General features: G+C 36.1%; 1 protein-coding gene and 1 pseudogene across 6 annotated transcripts in view; one reads left to right on the top strand and one right to left on the bottom strand.

The window, feature by feature from the left end:
- EYA3 (EYA transcriptional coactivator and phosphatase 3) overlaps positions 1-19,953 on the bottom strand; it is an 89,374-nt gene that overhangs the window by 37,122 nt on the left and 32,299 nt on the right. For 4 of the 5 annotated variants that reach the window (XM_081056595.1, XM_081056597.1, XM_081056596.1 and 1 more), the window contains exons 3-6: positions 17,184-17,227; positions 13,157-13,236; positions 8,671-8,737; positions 6,040-6,176 (exon numbers count right to left, since the gene is read on the bottom strand). In XM_081056595.1, coding sequence (XP_080912721.1) covers positions 6,040-6,176; positions 8,671-8,737; positions 13,157-13,236; positions 17,184-17,227 — 328 coding nt within the window. The remainder of the gene's footprint in view (positions 1-6,039; positions 6,177-8,670; positions 8,738-13,156; positions 13,237-17,183; positions 17,228-19,953) is intronic. The other variant, XM_081056599.1, reaches the window with a different exon arrangement.
- LOC308500356 (proteasome activator complex subunit 2-like) lies at positions 18,500-19,200 on the top strand (annotated as a pseudogene). The gene has a single exon. The product of its transcript is annotated as a proteasome activator complex subunit 2-like (transcript).

Here is a 19,953-nt window from a genome sequence, read left to right as displayed (position 1 = left end):
AAGGTGGGAGACATTCCACATAAATGTAAAATTCACTTACCCATTAAACAAGCACCAAATTTTTCTAAAATGTGTTAAATACTTCTCTGCCTTCTTAAGCTGGTTATTTTGTTACCTTTGCTTCTTCTGATTAAGAAAGACATACCTGCTTATTTTTATAAATTAAAAACATTATAGAAATATGTAACTTAGAAAAAACAGTCATATGTAATCCCATCATCCAGACTTAACCACTATTAATTTGCAGATGAGTCACTCGGATTTTTTCTAAGTATTTACTAATCTTTTTTTCTCCTTTTTAATAAAAATGGGATCTTATACATACTGTCCATAATTTGTTTTTCCACATAATACCTCTAAGAGACATCTTTCAATGTCAGAACATATAAATCTATCTCATACTGAGACATCACAGCTGTTTTATTTTATTTTTATCACAATGCTCCTGAATGACAATCTTTCTAAGATACATTTATATTCTTTCCTGCCTTCTTAGCAGGAGGAAATAGTGAGCATACCTTTAGATTTTCTCAGAATTATTGTTACAAAGACTAACACTGTGCTGATATATACATATATATTACAGAGACAGAGGCTATTATGATATGTGAAGACATATGCTTAGGACTAAATAGAACGCAATTACAGTTCTATGATTTTTAGGTTCTTGTATCACTTTGTCTTTTCTCTGTGATCTGTCACTTGACAATATTCTGTCTCTGGTTGTATCTCCCTTTTCATCTGCAGTAAACTAGGAAACCATAAACAAAGCTTTGCTTTTACATGAGAGCATAAGGTTGTCCTTTAGAAGTGAACAGTTTTTGTGATACCTGTAGCTATGCAAAAGTCTATTAATAAAAAAAACCCTTACTGTCTGGTTGTGCACTGTGTTGTGACTAGGTATGGTTGCTGGATCAGTATAGTTGAAGCTGATAATTAGGTCCAATAAAGTTCATAAGTCAAACACATTCCAAATAAGAAATCAATACCAATGTCAGCCACAGCTTCGAATTCAACATTAAATCATTTCATTTACTCTTAATCTGATAGAATTTATAGAAATACAATGCTTTAATAATAAGACCCTCTGCTTCACCAGGGCACTGAGATATCTTAGTGCAACTCAGATCTGTAAAATTTGTTGAAAAGTAAACTTAGAATAGAAAAGGGAAATGTGAAAATCTTAAAAGGTTGACAACCTTTGCCCTAACTCAAAACATTTTTAAAAAGTCGTATTTTTTCTCACCTATTAAACACATAACTACTTGAGGAGACTGGGGAATATCATCTCTAGCGTGAATTAGGAGGGCTGGCCCCCTACTCCACCCTTCGTTCATGATCATTTCAAAAGTCTTATCTAGGTTAGCAAAAGCTAAAGTCCTTGCTTTCTATATCTGATTTCCAACAATAAAAATATTTGAGAATGTTATTTTTTAAAAATTTATGATGTGAAATTTGAATATTAGTGCCATGATTCTTGGTATAGTAATTTTTAGCAAATTGCTATTTCAATGTCACAATAACTGAGATTTTTTGTAATCAATGTGATTTTTTTCTAAATAGGTTCTGAACCTGAGGTGTTGGATTTGTGAACATGTTAATTACTACACTATAGTAAAACATGTTCATTTTCTATAATCACACTGTACTAAACTACCATCTTATTAGCAAAAACAGTTATTTATTAACTGAGGAAGTTTTGCTAGTCTCATTATTCAGTGTATTTTTTTAAGCTTCAAATGTGAAATGTCTACAAACTGGCCCTTCTTATAAGGTCAAAAGATAGGGCAAAATGTCTAAGACAAGTAGGGGAATAGTTTTGAATGGTTTTGACCAGAATCATGAAGCAGATATTTAATATACAATTATTTTATGAAAACTAGAGAAATAAAAGACAATATGGACCCTGCCTCCAGCATCACTGTGGCCTGCTCTTTAAGCATTTTCCATTACAAGCACCCTTCCAAGAATTCCAATAGGCAGTATGACCAAAAAAGTTCGACTGTAGAGCACCACTGCCCAGAGCAAACGATGAAACCAAACCCTTGATTCCTGACCACTAACTAGTGCACTGCTCTATGCCTACAAGCTACAAAGCTTCTCAAGTCATGTTAAGCACCAAGAGCCTGATGTGGAGCAACAGCTGGTCTAACAATGATGGGAAAGGAAGTCTGCCTCTGAGCACTACCCTCCTGCTGCCCCACGCTGGGGTCTTATCACAAACTCTACCGAAGTTTCTCAGCACAAATATGTCACTATTGGTTAGTCAATAATAAAACTAATCTGAGCAGTTCAGTTTATAGTAACACATATCAAAAGTAGTGGATCTTTAGAGAAGATTAGTTTGGTTAGGAATTGAAGTACATGTAAATGTGAGAAAAAAAACACATGAAAGAATATCTTGGTTTGTTGATTCAGTAGCTCACTGGGATGAGTTATAAATACAAAGTAATTTAATCTGAGTACTTATCCTAATTATAAAATAAGTAGGTGTATATTACAGAAAATTAGGAAAATACAGAGTGTAAGAAAAAAAAATCTCATAGTCTCAACACACAGAAAAAAATACAGGCAATTCTCGCTTTTGCACAGGACTGTGTTAACTGAAACCTGTGCACATTGGAATTGTCTTTGCTTTGCATGGTTCTGTCGTAAGTGAGATCAAATCTGTATAGTGCCTGTACCGTTAATTCCACAGTTTTTCTTCCAAATTATTCTTTATGTAATATTTTTTTAAAATACTAACTCAGTATATACTATGCTACATTTTCAGTTTTACATATTGCTTTTTCCAATTAGTAATAAACTGTTTTCTCAAGATGCTAAATATTCCTTAAGAATATGATTTATAACAGCTACACAGTTTTCCATTTTACAAATACACTGCAATTTAACATAAACCTTTCGATTCAATAGTATGTATGCTATTTCCAATCTTTTGCTATTATAAATAATGCTGCAATGAATATCTTGGTTAGTAAATTTTTGTGGGTATCTCTAATTAGTTCCATAGGATAAATTCTTAGAAATGAAATTACTGAGGGAAATGACATAAACATTCTTCAGGCTCTTAACATATATTGTGAAATCTCCATCTCACATTAATGTTCTTTTAAAAGAAGTTAGAACAGTGGTAACAAAGGCAATCTTTTATGAGCCGCGAAAAACAGATGGGTACCCTTTTCTTCACACATATTCATTGAAAGTTAAACCTCTAATCCTCTTTCTGCCATCACACCACATTCCTATACAGCTCTAAAAAGAATATGACCACTATTCCTTTACTGTTATTTTCTTTTAACTTTTTCTTTTAAGTGTGTTTTTCCAGGACCCATCAGCTCCAAGTCAAGTAGTTGTTTCAATCTAGTTGTGGAGGGCGCAGCTCACAGTGGCCCATGTGGGGATCGAACCGGCAACCTTGCCAGAAGAGCACTGTGCTCTAACCTACTGAGCCAAACGGCCGCCCCATATTCCTTTACTTTTAAAGATTACTCATAGACTTCCTAGATTTCCTCTAGTCTTTTCTCCTTTCTTCTCTCCAAGAAGAGGAAACTTAAATTTCAAACTCAACTCTGAGACTACGTTTTTCATACAAATCTAAAATATAAGCACTTCTGGAATTAAATAGACCTGGGTTCAATTCTAATCATACGCATTTACTAACTGTACGGCCTCAGGCTAGTCACTTAATCCTTCTGGGCCTGTTTCCTCATCTATGAAAAGGGATAATGCTACTACTTACTTCTTAGGACTGCTCAGAGAAATAAGTTTAAGATAACGCAAAGTGTGAAGTACTTATTCTTAACATACTGCTTGGTATAGTAAGCACTCAATAAATATTAGACAATATTATCACAGTGAGATTTTCAGAAGCCCTGTTTATATCTGAAACAAAATAACAGATGGGCTAATCTAGTTTTAGTACTACCAGGCAGTATTAAGATGACAAAATTTCCAAAATCCTCACAAGAAGAAATAAATGAAGTGTTTTATAATTGATTGAACACATTTTTTAAAAAGCCACATGTTAAAACATAAGGAACTTCCTTTTAAAAAGTTACTTTAATATCTTTTTATAATATATCTCTTTATAATATCTTTTATAAATTATGAGAACAAGCTACAACTATCATTCACATTACCCCAAACTAAATCGCTCCCCAAAAGGCTCATATATTACTTAAAGTCAAATTAAACTAATGATTACCTCTCTCTAAATTAGATAAATGAATTTATAAAACTAGTCCCCTTCGCCCCAAAATATTAAACAAAAACAGATTAATAAAAGAGCCTGCTATAACCAATATTTCTTCACAATATAAACATTGTTTCCTTCAAGTTTTTAAACAGTGATTGATCTATTTTACAGAATTTTCTTTCTTTAATGCAAAGTGACGTGCTGTGATCACAAAAGATACCATAATACCTAGGACCTACATGTACATGGCACTGTGCTAAGTATTCCATAATCTGAGTTCAGAGATATAATAGGAGTTTTATTTAACCCTGAACAGCAAGAATGATCAACTGTTCAATAGTGTCATAAAGGGCTTTGGGCTTGCTAATAATAAAATTATAATAAATCAAAACAGAGTAAAAAAACAATGTGAAAATACTTTATACTTACTAGCAGCTGTTTATTATTATTAAGCAGCTGTTCAAAAATCAGCTTTACTATACACAAAAAGAAATAAACACAAACATATTCACAGAGTTCTGCTTCCAAAAGGATTGTTCAGTCTTGCCTAAGCATATCACAAATTTAAGCTCTGAGTATCCTGGCTGAAACTGACAAGGATGGAGGCATAGACTACAAACAGGAAACAGGAGTATTTCTGTTTCTCTTCTCTCATGAAGTCATCAACCACCACTAACGTTAAACAAACTCCCCAATTTTTGTTTCTATTAATAGCAGTTACCAGGAGCCAAGGAATGCTAACAAGACTAAAAAGTAAGAAAGCTACCATAATACCTAGGACCTACATAAAATACATAGGCCACTATCATAAAAGACTAGCCAAATGGACCAGAAAAAGCACGAATGTAGAAACCAAAAGCAGGTAACACTAATACACTCATAATCTATGGTGATCTGTTTGGAAGATTTTTCTAATTCCCAGCTAGTTTCAATAAAGGGTACAGAAATAGTATTTTATTAACATATTGCATATTTTATATATTTTTTATATATTATATTTTTATATATTTTATATATTTTTATATATTTTATATTTTATAATAATACAGTAATCTCTCAATTTTCTGACACCAGTTCTAGGAAAATAGGAAAGAGGCAATAAAGCACACTGAATAGATCTATTAACTTACACACAGAGAGAAAAATCAGTAGATACTAAGTGCCCCAAAAATCTCAAACTGACTTCTAGTAAATCATTCTAATTTACAATTCATGTCCAAGATCTAAACACAAAGAACAAAACTCTCTACGCACATGATAAGGTTGTACAAAATTGGGGATTTTCCCCATTCTAAGATGACTTTGGGTCACTGGAACTACAATTGATCAGTTTTGGAGAAGGAGAAGAAAAAAGAGGAAAAAAACTGACCAGAAAAAGAAAAGTAAACTATAAGGCATATTCTATCTGTATATTTAGATTACCTGGCTTTATTTAGCAAGAAAAAGTCCACCTCAAAATATGTTTATTATGCTTACCTAACCAAGTTACCATGTTTTATGTAAAGTGAGTCAAATCAACAGTAATTCCTCAAAGAGTTTTTCAAACACCTAAAGATTCTAAGCTTTACAGACAAGACTTAGTACCTTGGAAATTTTGGTAGCTAAATTTTGGTGGGTAAACCAATGAGTACTGAAAAGTTATGATTGCATATTACATCATCAAATATACTATTAGAAAGTTGCACACCTAATTTCTATCACACCTCTAAGTAGGTGCCCTGCAAAGAACAACCCATCTCTCAGCTTCCTCATCAGTCAGGCTTGTTTTTTGGGGAAAGACTGAAGTTTCTGAGGGATAAAAATCAACATTCTTAGAAACTGTTTATAATAGGGTGCCTTACCAAAAGGAGGTAGTCCATACGTTTGGGTTGCCTGAGGGTAGACAGCATACGGTTGAGACTGCTGTAGTGTCTGGTACTGAGTCTGCCCAGGATAAGCATTTTCCGAAACAGGAACTGAGAGGATATGTGCATAAGGTCTAGAAAAGTTCAAGAAAACAAAACTTTCATGTGTGCTTTATTTGAGTAATGAAAAATAGGGGAAATAAGTGATACTACTAAATGCAAACAATCAGCAACGAGGAGACTAACCTTCCAAATAAAATGTTTCTTACTGTGGTCAGAAAGTACAGCTAATATTCCCTTCCAGGTTTTACTATAGCTTACCTAAGAAACAATTTCATGGAACATTTAATAGTTTTAAAATATCCTCCCAAGATCCAATTACTATGCTACAAATATCTGTGGTATGCTATGTGCATGGGTGGATTAAACTTGTTTATGCCCTTATGTCTACATACAGAATAAAACCCTAAAATAACAGAAAATTGGATAGAACAGAATTCGCAACTGGCTCTTGTTCTCCACTCAGCCCTCTGGGCCAAACTGAAGTTCTAAGAGAGACAGTGGGACTTGGAAAAAAGGGTGAGGTAGAGAAAAGGTAAGCAACCACATCAGAAAACAGGGAGTAGGGGAGGGCCTCAATATCACCAGATCAAGCCTACAAAACAGTAACCAGGTAACTAACAAAATCGGGGACGTCCCAGACAGGACTCAGCATTTCCCCACTGTTATTTAAGCCAGCGTATACTGCCACTAGTTGGTGCCAACCCCATCAGGTTGAGCTAAGGAATCTGAATTCAGCAGAGAATATTCTGGGACTTTAGATTTGCTAGACGAACCCACATTTTATGCACTGAATTTTTAGATACAAATTATATTATTTGGTGAGTTATGCTGTACTTACAATGCAAGAAACAGTGTTGCACATACCACGTAAGTCATAATGATAAAATACTGGAGGAAAGGGGTCTTTCAGAAGGCAAAAAGATTCTTTTCAGCTTTGGGGGAGAGGAAAATGGAAGAAAGCTATGAAGAAGTTGCATGTAAGCTGAGCAGATAGGATGTGCAGATAGAATAGGAGAGAAAAACTCTGGCAAAGGTACAGAGGAAGAAAAGCAAGGGCTTCAGCCTTCAGCTTGTAGTAAGGAAATCATATAAAAGGAAGGGAAGTAGCGAGAGAAAGATAGCCAAGACCTTGAGTACCAGGCTCAAAGAATTCAGACAAATCTGAAACAAGTGAGAGTCACTGAAATTGTAGAGCAAAGAGTGACAAGATCATAGCTATTCTTTTATAAATATTAGTTTGACATTGCTTTATAAAATGGATTAGAAGGGAGACAAACTGGAAACAGAGGTCCAGTTAAAAAAGTTGTAATGTAACGTTTCAGGTAAGTGGTAAAGAGGTCTGAATTAAGAGAGAAGGCATAACTAATAAGGTGCCTGGAATACAGCAGCTCCATAAATCTTTTTTTACAAGAATGAATGAATGAATGAATTTGGAATATACAACCTCACAGTTCAGTAGATTCTAAGAAACTGAATTTGAAAATTTCTATTCCTCTTAGCCAAATCTGAGACCAGAAAATAGCTCTGATTACAGTTGTTGATCAAGTTGCATGGGAATTATTTTAAATCTTAGTGATCCATCTCTAGATATAGTAAAGATCATATCCTTTTTCATACAGTGTCTTTATAAAAAGTATTTTGTTATCTCCGTAATAATGATCTCAGAGAACAGGGTCAGTCATTTCACAGAAGAAAACCACATGAAAATGACCGGCCCAAAATGCTATTAGTGTTAATACCAGATTAGAATTTGGAGAACTCATTGAGTTGATTTTTTTAATTAGCATATTTTTTAACTGATGCAAAATCAAAAGGTACAAATGGGCACAAAAAGAAAAAAAAATGCCAGTTTTCTTTTTATAACAGCCCCATAGGCAACATTTAACCTTTGTTATCAATTTCTTTATGTATCCTGCATATGTAAGCACATAAGAATATATCCTAGTTTAATAAACACATTTGTATTATTTATGTATGCATAGGCTCACTATCAATGCACAACTGGTAGCCTGGCATACATACTGTTCTGCAACTACTTGTCTGGGAGATGATTAACTTGGTGGATCTTAAATGCTGATATGACCCACCAGGAAGGCCAAAAATATCACCTCTTAGTGACTTCAGCCCACTAAACCTGTCTAACTTCAAGTCCAGTTCTATTTGAGGACATTCCTAAAACTAAGAAACTGAACATAGATTAGGCTGAGAAGTCCCAGTATGAGGCTGGCTTGAGTTGTTTTTGTTTATCTATCAAGGTAGAGGGAAGCGAAAGATCAGAGCTCAATCAGTGATGTGCTTTAATTACTAACAGTAGTTTTCATTTTCAGTGTCTATTCATTTACAGCGAGCTTCCAGGTAACAGTGGTCTATTCCAGGCAACCACTGACTTTTTTAAAGGATGTTACATAGATTCTATATTTAGGGGGAATTAAAAAATTGGAGTAGGGACAGAGAGAACAAGAGAGGTGAAAATAAATTAAATGTCAATAAGTTAAATATCAAGTTACATTTTGCAATGAACCTAGAGAAAAAGCATACAGATTTTGAAATAATTATTCAACTTACTTTGCAGAATACATTTGTGAGGTATAATCATTGGATGAGCGAGGAATATAATCGGTGCATGTCATAACTGAAAGAAAGATATCACCAGGTAAAGTTAGAACATTTCAAAAATGAAATGGGAAAATTGCATATCTCAATGTATAGTTCTTCAAATTAAATAAAAAAGTAGAATTTGGGCATCAGAAATTTAGAAAGACTATATAGTAGAAAATACCTCACTCTTCTAATAATGGGTTTAGAGGCTTTTAGAGACAGTACAAGAAGCTAGAATGTCGGGAGTACATAAAAGAACTGAAGGTTAATATTAATATCTTCGTCCAGCACTGATCTAAAACCACAAATAGAGCAACCCCCAAAGCTCTCAGCTGTGCTCACAGGCAAACTTAAAAAGCAAGATCCCGGGGCAGCCGGATGGCTCAGTTGGTTAGAGCACGAGCTCTGAACAACAGGGTTGCCAGTTCAATTCCCACATGAGCCAGTGAGCTGCACCCTCCACAACTAGATTGAAGACAATGAGCTGCCGCTGAGTTTCCGGAGGGGCGGCCGGATGGCTCAGCTGGTTAGAGCGTGAGCCCCTAACAACAAAGCTGCCGGTTCAATTCCCACGTGGGATGGTGGGCTGAGCCCCTTGCAACTAAAGATTGAAAACGGCAACTTGACTTGGAACTGAGCTGCACCCTCCACAACTAGATTGAAGGACAATGACTTGGAGCTGATGGGCCCCGGAGAAACACACTGTTGTCCCCAGTATTCCCCAATTAAAAAAAAAAAAAAAGGCAAGATGCCTATCTGGGAAACCACATTATACTTCAGCTTATTCTTTCTATGGGTGCTTACTCTCTATTCTGGGTAAAAGGCCATACAAATGACTTGCAGGGAGAAGACTTGGGGATAGTATCTAATTTTATTAGAAATCTGTTGGTACTGCTATATACAATCAGCAATAGAAAAGATGCAAGCATGCTTCTCTGCCACAATTTTTTCGGCCTCGTAGTAAAAGCTTTAAGTTTGACAAAGCAGAGACAGACCTGAGGAACTGACGTGATGCTCTGATGAACCATTAAGTAAAGCGACTTTCACACCTAGTGTCTTCTTGACCCCCATGACTTCATATAGAACAGCTGCTCTGAAGGCTTGACCCTCATGATTTTTCTCTTGGATAAATGCTATGGATCTTCAGCTCAAGTTTGACCGGCAGCAAAATCCTACTCATTAGGCACTACTCCAGTCCACGTGGTAGACAGTTATATGATAAAGAGCTTATACCAGACTCCTGGACTGTTCAAGAACTTCCTTCGACATCTATAAAGGAGGTTGCTCTACTATAAATGGGGACTAACAGTGAACCTACTAAGTTTATGTCTGGCTGGGTTCCCTGACTGTCTGACCCAAAAAGGGAACCCTGGTCAAGAGCAGATGAGGGGAATATTCATGCCCAGCAGTAAGACAAATCAACATCTGTGAGTCCATTGCCATTATTCCAGTCTTCAATAATTATTGGAAATTTATAGATCACACTCATCCATAATCATTTTGACAGAAATGAAGGAAATCTCAATTAGATCTTAAGTTCTTACCATCCACCACAGAAAATGTAAGTTCATTTGAATTCTGCACGATGGTTCCTTCTCGGTTGGCAAGTACATAAAAAAACCTAAACCCTTCTCCTCCTCTAATTTAATTCTAGAAGAGATCAACAAAATTTCCTGGGAGATTTAGGCCAATTTTTACTTTTCTAGAGAATAAATGAGACTTGATCTTTGCAGTACTTGAGAAATATGAAAGGGTTCTAAAGAGTCAAGATATAATCTTCTATTAATATAGAGTAAAAGCAGTGGAGATAAGGCAAAACCTTGACATATATTCTGAAGGTAAAACTAACAGGGTATTATGATGGATTTGTATGTAAGGAATGAGAAAAACAGGATAATTTTTAGATTTGAAGCTTGAGCAACTGAAGAGATAATGAAACCACTTCCTAAGATGGGAAAGTTTGGGGGAAAGAACAGATTTGATGGGGGCTAAAGAAATAAAAAGTTTTCACAAATTTAAAATATGACCTTCCTTTCAGATCTAAGTGGAGATTTCAAATAGGCAATTGGATACACAAAAAACGAAATCCAGGGAGAAGTCGAACTGGAAATACACATTTGGAATTCACTAATATCTATAAACTATTTAAAGTAATGTAATAGATGAGGATGCAGAACGAGAAAAGATGGTGGACTAGAAACGAATCCTGAGACCCACCAACATTCAGAGTTCAGATAGAGAAAGGCCAGCAAAGGAGAAAGGTGGGAGGAAAAGTGGTGAGAGGCAGGATACGAGAAGAGAGAAATGTTCATTAGAACTAGTTCTTTCAGTTACTGGTAATAACTGATGATCTGGACAAGAGCAATTTCATTGGAAGAGTGGTGATGGAAGCTAAATTTGAGAGGGCTGAAGAGTGAATGGGAGGTGAGAAAGCAAGTGAGGGCAACTCTTTCCAGAGGTTCCTATGGGTCATAGAACAAAGAAGAGGTCTGTAACTAGTGGGTTATGTGGAGCCAAAGGAAGGTTTTGTTTGCATGAAGATGGTAGATACTGGATCATGTCTCTTTAACGACAGGAAGGATTAAGAACGTGCTGATGCAGGAGTGGTGTTAAGATAACTAAAGTACCAAAGTCCTAGGGGAAAGTGTGAAGGGATAGGATATCAAGCACAGATAAAAGGCCTTCCCTTTGTCAGGAGGAAGAACACTATTCATTCTGACAAGAATGATGCAAGAAAACATAGGTACAAACACAGGTAGGTTTGAAGATTTGGTGGTGGTGGGATAGTAAGGAAGTTTCCTGTCTGACAGCTCTAATTGAGAAGGAGTCATCAGTTAAGAATGAGAAAAGGTTAGTGAGTATGGGTGCTTGAGAGGAGAAGAAGTGGTGTAAAAGGTTAAACTCATTAGAGAAATGTAATAGGATTTCCAAGCATGTTGGTGCCCATTGAGGCCCTGTGAGTAAACAGTCAGCAAGTATACAACTTATTCAATGTTTAGCTATTTGAATGCACTCAGAGAGAAAGTAGAGTTGGATTAAATTAGGACTGGGGTTTAGCAAGGTAAGAACAAGAGTCAAAGGTATTGAAGGTATTTATAATTATAATAAAGAACCACAGAATCTATGTTGAGTAAGAGGGACATGAAGACAAGAGGAATATGATGGGTACTGGACAGGTCATCTACATGGATATTGAAATGACCAAGAATAACAGTCTAGGTGGAGAAGAAAACAAAGAAGATCTAATCTTTAAATAGTAAAATGACTGGAGTTCAGTCTGAGGTAAATACAAAGGTAAAGAGAGGCGGTAGACTTCAAGGGAACTGGAGTTTTTGAAGGAAGAAAGGAAAGAGAAATGACTTGAAAGAAGCAAAAAGACTTAACTTACCTCCTAACCCTAAAGTATGTGGGGATGAGTGAGACATTCAAACAATAAGAGTAGACATTGCACTGATTAGAGCAGTTACCCACAGTATGTAGAGCTTCCCATATGTATCAGAATCACCAGCTATCTGCTTGAAAGTGCAGATTCCCATCCATATCAGATCTACTGAATGATAATCTCTGAAGATGAGGCTGAAATTCTGTATTACAAACAAGTACTTTGGATGATTCTTTAGGTCCGGTAAAAGCTTGAGAACTCCTAAAATAGTACCTCTGAGGAAATAATATATACAACTCAAGACATCCCTAATTTTTTTTTTTTAAAGTCATACCATTTTTTAATACATGGAAGTATATAAGGTGAAGCATAATCATCTTAAAAGAAGAAATATCCCCCAAAACAAGTGTCTTTTTTAAAAAAAGTATCTTATACAAATTTATTCTTTTAAAGTATATGGTAAAATACAGAAGGACATAGCTATTTAATTTCAGGGAGGACTTTTTGCCCAAAAAAGGCAATTTGTTGGAGTAAATGGGTATGAGAGAAAAAGCTTATGTTTGCACAAGAAAAAAAACACTACAAATTTCTGTCTAATGCATGAATATAACTATTCAACAGAAGAGCGAGGGTTGGTAAGTACAGGGTGTATCTTATTGAGCTGGATCTCCCTCAGGGCCCAGAGGATTCGTGGTTTTTTTTGGCCTACATTGATAGGTAGAATTATTTGATTATTAGAAAGGTATAAAAAGGTCAAGTCCTCTGGAGGAGCAGTCAGAGGTTGGCCCACACACTTTTCTGATTTTGAGAACATCCAACATCAAAGCAAAAATAAAATCACGAGGTGTGACTTCCTTGGGTGAGTGGATTCCATGTAATTTTTTGTTCCTCAGCTGGTACATCAATAAAGCTTATAGGAAAGCACAAGTATGAACACACACACACACACAAGGAAAGGATAGGCTTCTGGATATTCTGGGACAAACAAAGCAATCAATGAAAACCGACTATAAAAGAATAGCAATACCTGGTTATAGAAATACTTCTTCCATCACAGAATATGGTACTTACTTTCCTCCGACATGGTAAGATTTGAAGCAAGGCTTGAAGTTTCAGGTTTCTGATCACTGACTTCGGGGTTGTTTACTTGACTAGAAGAACCAAAATTAATATGTTAGCCTCTGATTGATGTGTTGCCTTGCTAAAAGTGATCAAATCAAACCCATTTCTTCCAAAGCTATACAAGTAAGAGGCAAAGTAGGTCTTCTTCGTGATATCCTTCTTCTTGGTTTTTAAGAGTTACCTGAAGAGCCAGGGCCAGGGTTAGTACCCACAACATTCTATTGTTCCTTCTCTTATACCAAGACCTCTTCATTTTTTATATCACCACTCAGAAATTCCAGCTAAGTCACATTTTTCTCTAAAGACAATATAGTAAAAGAAAAATTCCACAATACCTAAAACTACTGTCACTTTGTTTCCAAAGTATCACAGGAAAGTAGAAAGATGCCCAATTTCAGACAGTGGTTCTCATAATCACTTGAGAAGTTTTTAAATTATACATGCTTGCTTCCAACAAGGGGTTCTGAACCTTAAAATGGTTCATTCCACTGTATTTCTCTTCTCCCCCAGTTAAAAGAAAAACCAAAACAATTTTTAAGTTGTTATTAATATTATACCCAAGACTGAGCAACGTATTTTTTTTCTTATTTAACTTGTAAGGAAAATTAAGAGAAATCATGAAAGTTAAATTATGTAAACTGGAAAGACAAGTCATTGTGGGAAGATTCTCACTGAAATTCTGAAATGGAGATAACACTAATTTTCATCCCTCACAACGTCCTCCCTCTTCTTCTACCTTACTTTCCACTCTCCAACTAGTCCCTCAACTACAAGCATAGTATAGTGGTTAAGACTACAGATTCTAGAGCCAGCTTGCTTGAATTCATATTCAACTCTGCCAAAGCTACAGTGTTTCCCCAAAAATAAGACCTAGCGTCTTATATTAATTTTTGCTCCAAAAGACACATTAGAGCTGATTGTCCGGCTAGGTCTTATTTTAGGGGAAACACGGTAGCTTTATGACTTTAGGCAAGGCACTGGACTTCTTTGTGCCCCAGTTCTTCAACTGTCAATGAGACATAATAATAGAATTTACCTCATAGAGTTGCTGTAGGGATTAATGAGTTAATATATAAATAGTACTTAGAGCAGAGACTAGAACAGAGTAAGTACAATAGAACAGTCTAGTATTATTATATTACAACTTCTCTCCAGTCTAGGCATCCTTCCCATATTCCCTAGAAAGAAATCTGCTCTGCTATTCTACACTCTAGAGAGACACCGTACCAGAGGCTCCATATATTATGTGGAAAGGTAGAATGACTAAGAGTAGTTTCTACACAGCAAAATTTTTAAAAGAAGTGTTATTTATATAAAAAATGCACAACACCAAAATTCTTAAACCTCTTTGAGATTTCTGAACAAACCTCTAACATTCAAGTATAATATCAATAAAGTTTTTTCCCTTCATATATTGTGAATGTTCAAAAAATTTTTGCTCAGGTGTAATTAATTTTTAAAGCTAAACCCCAGGTGAAATTTATTTTTATCTATTTACTCAAATGCCTGTATTTTTAGAATAGTATTTAATGTACTAAGACATGACTATGGGAATTGAAGGTTAAGGGTAAGCAAGCATACTAAATAGTTATATCAGTGTTTCCCAAACTGGTCTATTATAATTACATGACTGATTGGTAAAAATACAGAGTTCTGGCCCCCAGCTCATGACTAATTAAATAGGATTCCCAGGTAAAGTTATAGAACTGGACAAGAATTACACATTCCTGACTACAATAACTGGTTTGTTTTCCATATGTATCTGAAAAAATCTGGGGTTCACTGTTATACCCACAGTTGAAAAACTATTTCTAGAGCCTGTATCTTAGAAGGTATATTTATACGGTCTGGTATACAATGAACCAGTTCCTAAAATCTCATGGTCCTACAATTTTATGTTAGAGCAAAATCCCCTACATATTCAACCGAGTATCAAGAGATTAAATAGATATAATACAAGAGTGCTAAGATAGTTAACTCTGGTACTTTGTTAAATATTTAAAATCTATCTATATATCTAATATGTATATCTATATATGTTAAATATTTAAAACATATCTAGAAAAATTACACTGCCTCAAAATATAATTGTTTTCAGTTATATAAACATAAATTTTGCTTAATAATGTGTGTCTGATGAAAAAATGCTCTAAAGTAAAGTGTCCTTTACCCCTTAGCAAAAATACCCAAACTCCAAATAGTTAGCATCACAAGTACCTCATTTTCATTCAATAGAACTCTTGTCAATAATCAACAAAATCACCGACAAATGGATAGACAAAATGTGGTGTAGATATAAATGGAATATTATTCAACCTTAAAATGGAATGAAGTTGATACATGCTACAACAAGAATGAAACTTGAAGACTTTATGCTAAGTGAAACAAGCCAGTCATAGCAAGACAAATACTGTGTGAATTCCACTAATATGAGGTACTTAGAATAGTCAAAATCATAGAGACAAAGTAGAATGGTGGTTGCCAAAACCTGGGAGAAAGGGGAAATGGAGAGTTACCATTTCATAAACATAGTTTCAGTCTGGGAAGATGAAAAAAGTTCTGGAAATGGACGGTGGTGATGGCTGCACAATAATGTAAATGTACTGAATGCCACTGAATTAATTATACACTCAAAAATGACAGAAATGATGAATTTTATGTTCTGTATATTTTATCATAATAAAGGAGTTGCTGAAGGGAGATAAGGGATAATTGCGGAACAGACGAAGGCGATAGCTTCCTTAATACAACTGCAGAAGTCAGCCTTAGGTAAGAGCAGCGGAATTAACTTCAGAAGAAAAGGCAGCAGAAAATATTGTAGAGAAGCAGATAAATGGGTATATTTGATGATAGAGAAATGAGGTAGTTTCTATCTAACTGTTTCTAATTTGTCTTTGAATTAAAGAACAAGAACCCAGCTGGGTGAATGGGAGTAGAGTGGAGGGAAGGGGAAGTGGAAAAAGCAAGAGATAAGGAGGGAGGGAGGAAGACAGGGAGAAAGGGAAGGAGGAAAGATAATTATAAAGACTGGGAAATAAAACACACCAGGAAAGGTGGTTAGGCCACCAAAAGTGTTTAAGAGCCTGTTTGCGATATAATAATGAATGAAAACTGAGACCAGTCAGCATAGTTTTTCTCTCACAATGTTCAGGTGATTGGGAATAAGCATAGAATAGGTAGACAGTTGAGTTTAACCAGGGTTGTGATTTTGCTAGGGAAGTATGACACAGAGGAAAGGGGGAGGAAGTTAAGACTACTTGTAAGGGACTAATTAAAGTAACAGATAAATAGTGAAGTCTTTTTTGAGGAAAAGGTCAATGGTTGATAGTGAAAATATGACAGATGATTTAATTGGAAGTGTACAATAAGACACCATATGGATGTGTGGCAGGAGAATAAATGAGCTGGAATGTAATGTGTAGTAGTAAAAGAGTGGGATGCTGGAAATTAAGATATTAGAAGCGATGCAGTTACAGGTTCACATGGCTGGTGGACAAACGACAGGAGGTGAGAATTGTGAAAAGCTAAAATCCATGGGGCTGTGGAGGCCAGAGCATGAGGTGCAAAGAAGCTGCTTATTTTCTATAAGCGGAGTGGGGCTAATGACTAAGGCATTCCATATCCATTTGGTAATTAATGCCAAAGCCCTTGGATTTCCTTTACTTCTGCTTATTCTTCCTATTTTTGTATACTGTACATCAGACTGAAGAATATTTACCATCACATTTCCTCCACGTTATCACAGGCTCTAATAGATAACATGAGTTTGGTACTATTATTAAATAAATAATGAATGAATGAGAAAAAGAAATCAGCACTTCCATGTTTTAAGAATATCTTAAACAAAGTACTTTCAAAATGTAAAGATTCATGTTAAAAACCAAAAAAAAGGCAGTCAACCCAAATCATGCCCATAATCGGCATGTGCAAAAAAAATTATAGGTAGATCATTAAAGAGAAATTCAATTTTACATACCTTAAAGTTTGCTCTCCTGATTCTTGCATCTTGGCTTTTTTAACCTGCAAAAAAAAATATGCAAAGGAATCAATGTAGTGATCTGTTTTTGAAATTATCTGGCTACTCAACTGTCAGGCTAACATTAACTAATAAACTTCAAGGTAACTGTTTCACCTTGTCATGCTTAGATTTATTTAATTAACTTTTACTATATTTTAGAGTTAGAGATGGACTTCTTTGTTTTCAATACAGAGCTCCTTTTTTTTTTAACGAAAAAGTCTTTTTCAGATTCAAAGTGAAATGTTTACCAGGATTTTTACTCAAGATAAAAATGTTCACCAGGATGAAATATCAAACTTGGATACAAACTAATTGGTTTTAAATTTTAACAGACACATAATTATATCATCAAACAGTAAATATGGCAATCTTGATATCATCTACTCATTTATTTACCAGAAATGTCTTTATACTTAAATTGCCTATATGCCAAAAATAAAGATAAATTCTTATTAGGTTACCAGTATTTTAAAAAATATTCTTCATATTATTGTTTCCCCCCTGCCACATTTTCATCTTTTCTAATTCCTTCTGAGGTGAAAGCATTTACACTGAAACAGTTTAATATACAAATAAAAAATCAATGTTTAACACTCCTACTGTATTTTCCTGCTTTCATATTACAGAAGAATCTGATTTTAGAGCTCTCTGGTTAGAATAACTAGTTATAGTAGAAACATGCTTAGTATGCTTAGCTATACAAATTATAAATACTTAAAAGTATTTTAAGCTAACAAAAGAAGGCAGAAACTCTGCTAAATAATTGTAAACAAATATAACATAGGAATATAGCTATTTAATATGGTTAAATTTAACATTTCAGACATTGTTCGCCTTCTTTTGGGCAATTATTTCCCCCTATAAGTCAGGTATAGGAAGCACATGCTACCTTGGCACTAGAGGCAAGTAAACTAACTGAAAGGATACAGACATATTTCACTGGATTATAAAACTATGGGTTCGAACAACACAATCCAGAAACAGAATGTAAAATAGTGTAGCTACTTTGGAAAATAGTCTAGCAGTTCCTCAGGCAAGGTAAATAATAAACAAGATAAATACAAGGCCCATCAAATTTCTCACGGACATTTATTTGTCATGAGAAAACACAACGAAATACAATCAACCAATCTTGGTTCCTTGCTTATGGCATATCAATATATGTTATATTTAATGCTGTTTAAGTTTTAATAAAGATGAAACAAAGAAAAAGGATCATTACAAAACACCCTCTAGGTGAGCCAGGAGACTGAAGATCTAGCAACTGGAGCAGCATGGCCAAGCCTTGTGGGGTGCGCCTGAGCGGGGAAGCCCGTAAACAGGTGGATGTCTTCTGACAAAATCTTTTCCAGGAGGCTGAGGAATTCCTCCACAGATTCTTGCCACAAAATAATCATACACCTGAATCAGCTCTTGCAAGAGGGCTCCCTCAACGAAGCTAACCTGACCTCTTTCTGGGCCCCACTGGACACCCCTATTCCAGACCCCCACCCAAGGATGGTGAGATGGAAACAGATAAGCAGAAGAAAAAAGTCCCTAAACGCGGCTTTCTTCCTGGGAATGAGAAGGTCCTGGCCCTACTTGCCGTGGGTAAGCCAGAAATCTGAACTCACAAAGAAAAATGCATTCCGGTGATCACATGGATCCAGCACCTGATCCCCAAGATTGAGGATGGAAATGACTTTGGGGTGGCAATCCAGGAGAAGGTGCTGGAGAGGGTGAATACAGCCAAGACCAAAATAGAAGCCTTCCAGACAACTGCTTCCAAGCACTTCTCAGAACACGGGATGCTGTGGCAATCCTCTAAGGAGACCCATGTAATGGATGACAGGATGCAGGAGCGAGACAGGCGGTCTATGGGGAGCCATGGTGTGGGGCCTTCTATGCTGAGCTTTATCCTATCATCATCAGCAGCAGCAGCAACCTGGAGAAAACTGTCAACCCAAAGGGTGAAGAGAAGCTATCTATGTACTGAGCCCAGGGCTGGAAGGGAAATAAATAACCGATACTACGTACTATGTGTAGATTAAAAAACACAAAAACCAAAAAGACCTCTAAATTAAAAAACAAAATTGCAGGAGAAAATGAAGAAAAAAACAAAACAAAAAAGAACAAAAACAAAACTCCTTGAGGTAGATAAACCCTTACTAAGCATGATATTAAATTCAAAGGAAGAAAACACATTGATTATACAAAAATGCAAAACTTCTGTATGATAAGACACCTAAAACCAAATAGGAGGTCAAGGGATCCCAGGACGACACACAGACTGTGACAAAGGAACTGAGCTGTGTTACAAGTCTATGACATAGCTTCACCAAAAGGGGCATGAGAGAGGGGCATGAGAGGGGCATGAGAGGGGCATGAGATGGGGCTGGCCCGGTGGCTCAGGCGGCTAGAGCTCCATGCTCCTACCTCCGAAGGCTGCCGGTTCGATTCCCACATGGGCCAGTGGGCTCTCAACCACAAGGTTGCCAGTTCAACTCCTCGAGTCCCGCAAGGGATGGTGGGCTCTGCCCCCTGCAACTAAGATTGAACACGACACCTTGAGCTGAGCTGCTGCCAAGCTCCCGGATAGCTCAGTTGGTTGGAGTGTGTCCTCTCAACCACAAGGTTGCCAGTTCGACTTTCACAAGGGATGGTGGGCTGTGCCCCCTGCAACTAGAAAACGGCAACTGGAGCTGAACGGCACCCTCCACAACTAAGATTGAAAGGACAACAACTTGAT

Source organism: Rhinolophus hipposideros, assembly GCF_964194185.1.
Source record: "Rhinolophus hipposideros genome assembly, chromosome: 8".
In the NCBI taxonomy this organism is placed as follows: Eukaryota; Metazoa; Chordata; class Mammalia; order Chiroptera; family Rhinolophidae; genus Rhinolophus; species Rhinolophus hipposideros.
Note: the sequence above shows the minus strand (reverse complement) of the source record. Positions and strands in the feature narration are given on the sequence as shown.